This window comes from Perca fluviatilis, chromosome 22 (assembly GCF_010015445.1).
Source record: "Perca fluviatilis chromosome 22, GENO_Pfluv_1.0, whole genome shotgun sequence".
NCBI classification, from domain to species: Eukaryota; Metazoa; Chordata; class Actinopteri; order Perciformes; family Percidae; genus Perca; species Perca fluviatilis.
The window spans coordinates 12,493,609-12,501,331 of record NC_053133.1 but is presented as its reverse complement, the minus strand read 5'-3'; the positions used below and the strand labels follow the sequence as shown (position 1 = coordinate 12,501,331).

The window sequence follows — 7,723 nt, the reverse complement described above, 5'->3', positions numbered from 1 at the left end:
TATCACTTTTTTCAACATACTATACTATGACTGTTTTCGTCGTACTATACTAGGACTTTTTATGACTTCTTCGACGCAATATACCATGACTTTTTCAATATACTATACTATGACTTTTTTTGAAATACCATAACTTTATTTGACATACTATACTTTGACTTTTTCAACATACTATACTATGATTTTTTTCGACATAGTACACTATGACTTTTTCAAGACTTTTATCGACATACTATACTATGACTTTTTGACATATACTATGACTTTTTTGACATAGTACACTGACTTTTTCAAAACTTTTTTTCGAGATACTATACTATGACTGTTTTCGACATACTCTACTTTGACTTTTTGAACATACTATACTATGACTTTTTTATGACTTTTTTCGACATATTATACTATGACTTTTGTATGACTATTTTTCTACATACTATACTATGACTTTTCGACATATACTATGACTTTTTTTTTACTTTTTTCAACATACAATTCTAGGACTTTTTTCGACATACTATACTATGACTTTTTTTTACTAACACTTTTTTCTTATTGTTGACCATTCACTGAGATTTTTATGAGTTTTTTCGACATACTTTACTATGACCTTTTTATGATTTATTTTGACATAGTATGACATTTTTCGACATACTATACTGTGATTTTTTTCATGATCTTTTTCGACATACTATACTATGAACTTTTTATGATTTTTTTTTACATACTATATTATGACTTTTTTCGGCATACTATACTATGACTTTTTTCGACATACTAAACTGTGACTTTTTCATGACTTTTTTCAACATACTGTACTATGACTTTTTTTTTGACATAACTTACTATGACTATTTTTTACATACTATACTAAGACTTTTTATAACTTTTTTTTACATACTATACCATAACTTTTTCATGACTTTTTTCAACATACTATTCTGTGACTTTATTATGATTTTTTCAACACACTATACTGTGACTTTTTTTTACATACTATACTATGACTTTTTATGACTTTTTTCGACATACTTTGACTTCTTTATGATTTGTTCGACATAAAATATGACTTTTTTCATTTTTTCGACATACTATACTAGTTTGGTGGAACAAGCTCAGATACTCCAATACCTTCTCCCAGATGGCAGGAGGCTAAAGAGGCTGTATGAGGGATAACTGAGGTCACCCAGTATGCTGGTAGCTTTGCTTTTTCGACATACTATGACTTTTTTATGACTATGTTTGACATACTGTACTATAATATTACTATACTATACTATGACTTTTTCCGACATAGTATACTATGACTTTTTAATGATTTTTTCTGACATACTATACTATGACTTTTTTTGACACAGTATACTATGACTTTTTATGACTCTTTTCAATTCAAGTCAAGTCAACTTTATTGTCAATTCTGCAATATGTGCCAGACATACAGAGCAATTGAAAATACGTTTCTCTCCGACCCACAGTGCAATAAGGACACTATATACAATGTATAAAATAAAAATAAAAGATATATAAGTAATATATACAAATAAGATATAGAAAGATAAGTAACATGAAATGAAAAGATAAGTAATATATACAATACAGTAATACATTCTAAATAGTGAAAATGTAAGGCAAATTCAAACAGTACAGGAAAACTAAAGATAAAGATATTGAAATGTGCAATAGAAAAAGAAGAGTTCCGGAGTGTCTTCTTTTTTATAAAGTGGCCAGTGCTGATCCTGATAGGGGGGGCAGAGGGGAGGGAGAGAGGGGAGGGTGTTGAGCTTCCTGACAGCCTGGGGAATGACGCTGTTTGCCAGTCTGGTGGAACAGGCTTGGATGCTCCGGTGTCTTCTCCCAGATGGCAGGAGACTGAAGAGGCTGCGTGAATGGTAGCTGAGGTCACCCACAATGCTGGTTGCTTTGCGGGTGAGGCGGGTTTGGTAAATGTCCAGGGGTGAGGGGAGTGGGACACCACTGATCCACCCAGCAACCTTCGACACGCTATAATATGACTTTTTATGTCTTTTTTCGACACACTATATATGACTTTTTATGACGTTTTTTTACACACTACACTATGACTTTTTATGACTATTTTCGACATACTATAATATGACTTTTTTCGACACTATACTGTCTTTTTTCGACACACTATAATATGACTTTTTATGACGTTTTTTTACACACTACACTATGACTTTTTATGACTATTTTCGACATACTATACTATGACTTTTTTCGACACACTATACTATGACTTTTTTTAATGTTTTTTTTTCGACACACTATACTATGACTTTTTTATTATTTCTTTTGACATACTATACTATGACTTTTTATAACTTTTTTCTATCGTACTATATTATGACTTTTTTGACATATACTATGACTTTTTTAAACAAACTATTCTTTGACTTTTTCATGACTTTTTGTGGCATGCTATATGGCATACTATGACATCACTTTTTATGATTTTTGTTTATCACACACTATACTATGACCTTTTATGACTTTTTGTGACGTACTATTCTATGACAATTGTATGACATGGCATTTTTTATGGCCTACTAAACTATGACTTTTTTATGAATTTCTTGTCACATACTGTACTATGATAATTTTTATTATGTACGATACTATGAATTTTTATGATGTTTTTATTACATGCCTATTACCTTAAAGACTTTTTGTGGCATACTATCATATGACAATTGTATGAATCTTTTTTTGCATACTATACTATGACATGTTTATGACATACTATATCCTGAAATCCTTATGGAATACTATAGCTTGACTTTTTATGACTTTTTTATGGCACTATGGCAATTTTATATTATTATAATTATATATATTATCTATGCTCATTCTTTACTATGAAAATGACAGACATCAGCAGTCTTCTTGCTGGGCTTGCAGCAGATCTTTGGATAGTGAAAACTGCCAGCAGTAGACGAGCATACAGGAGCAGGAGGTGAAAGCATGACTACAACAAGAAGCAAAAGGCATTCACTAATTTTCTGATTTTATTATTTCCCCTTTTATAAAATTTTAAATATTGTTTTCTTTAACATACTTGATTCTTCCATAATTTTAAGTTGTGCTCTCTCACCAGCTGACAAACACTTTATACCAATCAATAACAATAATAACAATTAAACCTGATAAATTAGATTTAATCAATTAAATCAAAATTAATCAAACTCCAAGATGGCAACACAGGAGGTTTTGCAAACATTTAATCGCTCAATAGCACATTTACGTGCACATGCAATGGTGGACATTTGTTACATCCTACTACAAGTACATACATGACATCCTGAGGCTCACATAACATAATAATACTGATAACTTAGAGCCAAACAAAACACCTAAGAACAATTGGCAATTTGGAGTATCAGTGATAGTTTTATTATTATCAGCAGCTATGAACATTTATTATTCCAACCTATTAGCATCTCAGCCCGCATAACCACTCTAACACTATTACTAGTGATGATGATCAAATGAAGCTTCGTGAGCCATTTTCTCTTTTTTTCTGAGCCCACTAGATGGGGCTCTCTCTTCAACAAAGGGTTGAAAACACACTGAATTGCCATTCCTTTAACCTTTTTCTTTGAACAGAGAGCGCCATCTAGTGAGCTCAGAAAATAAATAAAATGGTTCAAGAAGCTTTATTTGACCATCACTAACTATTACACTCCTATTACAACTAGAAGGGCGCTCGGAGTGGAAATCGTAACCTCCTTGGTGGAAGTAGATTAGGCTTGTATTAGTATCTTCCTGTTTAGCTTGGCAATTTACACATTACTTGTCCAACACCTACATGTTCAGCATTGAGTAAATCTAGCATCAGCATATTATTTGTTGTACCAAGTCTATCACTGTATGTGCTCATGTATAGTGCTTCACATCATATAGGAGAGCATATTTAAATGTAAGTTTATATCCAGCAGATGCCGAGCAGGTGGCAGCTCACAACCCACAGCTTTAAGGCAGTGCCATCATCCTGACCGGCCCTGGAGCTCTCTGCAATGGCACAGTCTCTGCAGGGAATGGAAAGAAAAGGCATGTAATGACCTCTTTTGTACATGTTTTAAAATAGAAAAAATACAGAATTAGGGATGAAATCAATGATGAATGATGGCTTCCACATGGATTCAATTAAACAGTGTCTCATGAGAAGTGTACATTTTGTACATTCAGTGTATGGCCTTTTAGTAGCTGTGATCGCTTTTAGATGTAGCTGTCATGTAGCTGATTGACATATGTTTGCATGTGCCACCTTATAAAAATACTTTCTGGTGGTGTAAGGTCTCTGAAGTGTCCTGCTAACCGACAAATCCTAAGAAGGTAAGATATACTATTAATGTTGTGACTTGTAACTAAATATGTTAATGACAACTACAATTTCAAACATTATGCACCTGTAAAGAAACAATGGCATCTGGTTGTTTAAATGTGTGTGTTGTAATGCTGCCTTTCAGCTTTTTACTTCTTAAGAAGGCTTGTTAAGTGGCTTGGTTTGGTTAATTTGAATTGATTGATCTTGAGTATTGCTACTAGTGCAATACCAGTTCAGACTGACTTGTAGTATCCTCCAGTGAGCAGCTGGTTCTCAGGAGTGACGGTGCAGTAGATGGTGGTGTAGGCTCCCTCTGCCGGGGTCTTGAGCAAGGAACTGAACGTCTTGACTATGCCCACAAGAGGATGCCTCAGGTGCCTTGTTATTTCAGTGTTTACAGTGCCGGGGTCCACAGAGTAGGCCATCACACCTAGAGCTGTAGGCAAAGGGATGCATTAAGGTTCAAATGGGTTAATGTGGATGCCAACTTCCCAAAATCTTCACTACTTTCCTATACCTCGGTAGTGCTTTGGTCAAACTGAAATGGAAAAAATCCTTGACAACAACCTAATACTAGCCAAACACAAATTACATGGTGCATGGATGTAATGATCAGCTCAATATCAGAATCCGGGTATATTAACTTTAGCTTCATGAATAAAGTCATCACATCATTTATTATATCATGATAAGACATTTACAAAAGTAATTTTTCATTCATATCATCTCTGTAGAAATGATTAGATTAATAGTGAGAGAAACAAGGTGTGATCAGTGAAGCAATGATGTGTTTTTTACAAACAAGTCTCTCCTTGCTCTGTATCTTGCCCAGAGCGGTTGTGGTTAAGGCATGAGACTTTCACACTGGCAAGAGATGCGGATCCATTTTTTACGCACAGGGAAAGAGATAGAGAGGCATAGAAAGATACATAAGACAAACATACATGGCGCATAATGTTGCTATCTCTTCCACAAACACACACCCTACTAGAGGACCACAATGGAAATAAGTTTGTAACTTTCTTGTGTTATCCTCGACAGTTCTGATAAATGTACAATGTCACTGTGTTGGCATCTTGTTATGCATTTATTTCTGTTACTGTCTAATAAATCAATCAATCAATACCCTCAGTCCTTTTGGCCAGCTCTCTGGTAAACAGGATATTGGCCAGCTTGCTCTGTGCGTAGGCCTTGACAGGGTGGTAGTTCTTCTCACCGCTCAGGTCATCAAACTGGATCTTGCCCATGTTGTGAGCTACAGAGGACAAGTTAATGACCCGGGATGGGGCTGAGTGCTTCAGCAAGTCCAGTAACAGAAAGGTCAGGAAGAAATGACCTGAAGATGGAGACGGTGGGCGGAAGAAAAGAGAAAGACAAGCAGTTTGGAGCAAGAGAAAATAAGTTGAAAAAAGAAATTGAAAAATGGGATGAAAAAGAAATTGACAAAGGCTTTAGAGATTGGTTCACTGTTCATCCAATCAGTGATAAGAACAAAGACACACAAATGAGCTGGTTGATAATTTGCTATACTTATACTTCATTGCTAAAATAAAAAGTAGTGAGGGCCACTGGCAGGGGCCCATACCAATTAAAGTAGATTTATTTTAATAAATGAGAGGCCCTCAGAATTCAACAAACATCCCCACCATTAATTTAAAAATCCCCAAAGTGTATTTCCTCTATATTTTAATCTCATACCTAAGTGATTGACTCCAAACTGCATCTCATATCCATCCACAGTGGTGGCGTAAGGGCACATAGCCACCCCTGCATTGTTGATCAGGTAGTGAAGAGTCTTCTCAGCTGGAAAACACAACATATGTTACCTGCAATACTTTTTGTAAAATGTATGCTGTATTCTGTAGTGTATGTGTGTGTGTGTGTGTGTGTGTGTGTGTGTGTGTGTGTGTGTGTGTGTGTGTGTGTGTGTGTGTGTGTGTGTGTGTGTGTGTGTGTGTGTCACTCACTGTTGTAGATATTCTCAGCAAACTGGCAGATCGATTTGGTGTCAGCTAGATCCAGTTGCCTGGCGACTACCTTGGCTCCCTCCACCTCCCTCATGATGTCACAAACAGCTTGCTCTCCTTTTGCCATGTCTCTGCATGCCAAAATCACCCGTGCACCTAAGGAGATTAATACCTCTTAATGGTGACTGTGTGCTTGCATGTACATTCATGTTGAAATTTGAAGAAAGTGAGGTGGTTTTGAGCTTACTTTTAAACATGTATCTTTGTCTCAGTGTTCATATATCAATACATAGTGTGGCAGGCATTAGTAGTTCCAGTTCTCTGCTCTGGTCATATGATTTTAGCTGTATTTTCTTAAAACCAGTATTGGTTTATATGCTTGTAAGCATTATTTAATTTGTTAATTTAATACTTGAGCCACCTCATTATATTTGTTATTCATATGAGCTTGCTAAGCTTAAAAAAATGTTTAAGCAGACACTCTGAGTCACACAGCAATAAAGAATAATACAGAGCCTATAAGTCATCATGGTACTCATGTGTCTTTAAATGTGCAGTTCTGTTTGCTTGCCTCTGCCGGCCAGGTCTTTTGCTGTCTCTTTGCCTATTCCAACATTAGCCCCCGTTATTATAGCTGTCTTCCCTTCTAGACGCACATCTGAAGACCACTTGGGGATAAACAGAGACCTGAGGAATGAGGCAAGAAGGTATAAATGATGAGTGAAATATTAATAGGCTTGACACAAAGCATTAGAGGGAAATCCTATTTTTACTGTCAACAGAATAAAAAACTAAAAAGGGAAATAAATTATTGTTTATGTGACCTGTTTTAAACTTACAGTAACTAAATTACAAGGTGGGTGAGGTTTACCACCTAAGGCAAAACAGTAAATGCCAAAAAACAACAGTCAGCGTATAAAATGAAGTTAAAAGTCACAGGTGTTGAGCTGACCTGGCAACTTCACTTGCCATTTCAGCATCAGTCTGAACTGACCTGAAGCCCAATCACCCAAATCAGGAAAATAAAAGTGACTTGTGAATAGATTTTTTGGCTTACATGATGATATCCTACATGAGAAGTTTCTTACCTGACTGCTTGCATTTCTGTAGTTGGTGACACAAAATTGTCCCTCCTATGAATAGATGTAAGTGGCTCCTTATTTCACCGATGTTATCTCAAGACTCAAGAGATGTGAAAGAGAGGATGATGGAGAAATGAGAAATAAAAAGTACTTATTTGCCCTTTATATAGTTGAGAGTGCATTGGGATGTCATAATTTCATACAAACCCCCCTCTGTTAAAAGTCTGTCAATGTAGCTAATGAATTTGCCAGTGTCTAATTGGGCTAATGGTGAGCAATCACATGAAGTACTGTTACATTTCAAAAAGCGTAAGTAACAGAGAACTGTTTGT

The 7,723-nt window shown here is 35.6% G+C and overlaps 1 protein-coding gene across 2 annotated transcripts; it reads right to left on the bottom strand.

Moving 5' to 3' along the window:
* Nucleotides 1-3,613: 3,613 nt before the first annotated feature.
* Nucleotides 3,614-7,723, bottom strand: LOC120552538 (retinol dehydrogenase 11-like). 2 transcript variants are annotated; one of them, XM_039790672.1, is made up of 7 exons: nucleotides 7,398-7,723; nucleotides 6,881-6,996; nucleotides 6,310-6,465; nucleotides 6,041-6,145; nucleotides 5,469-5,678; nucleotides 4,586-4,778; nucleotides 3,614-4,043 (listed from the first exon to the last, which is right to left on the bottom strand). In XM_039790672.1, the coding sequence occupies exons 1-7, from the start codon at nucleotides 7,409-7,411 to the stop codon at nucleotides 3,941-3,943; spliced, it is 897 nt and encodes a 298-aa protein (XP_039646606.1). In that variant the 5' UTR covers nucleotides 7,412-7,723; the 3' UTR covers nucleotides 3,614-3,940. The 2 variants fall into 2 exon arrangements, with proteins under 2 accessions (XP_039646606.1, XP_039646607.1); XM_039790673.1 differs by having other exon boundaries at nucleotides 4,027-4,043; nucleotides 4,572-4,778; nucleotides 7,398-7,720.

Coding starts and splice junctions, on each gene's coding strand:
- LOC120552538 (XM_039790672.1), bottom strand. Junction 6,466..6,880: donor AAAAGACCTGGCCGGCAGAG/GCAAGCAAACAG, acceptor TAATCTCCTTAG/GTGCACGGGTGATTTTGGCA. Junction 5,679..6,040: donor GTTTGGAGTCAATCACTTAG/GTATGAGATTAA, acceptor CTCCATCTTCAG/GTCATTTCTTCCTGACCTTT.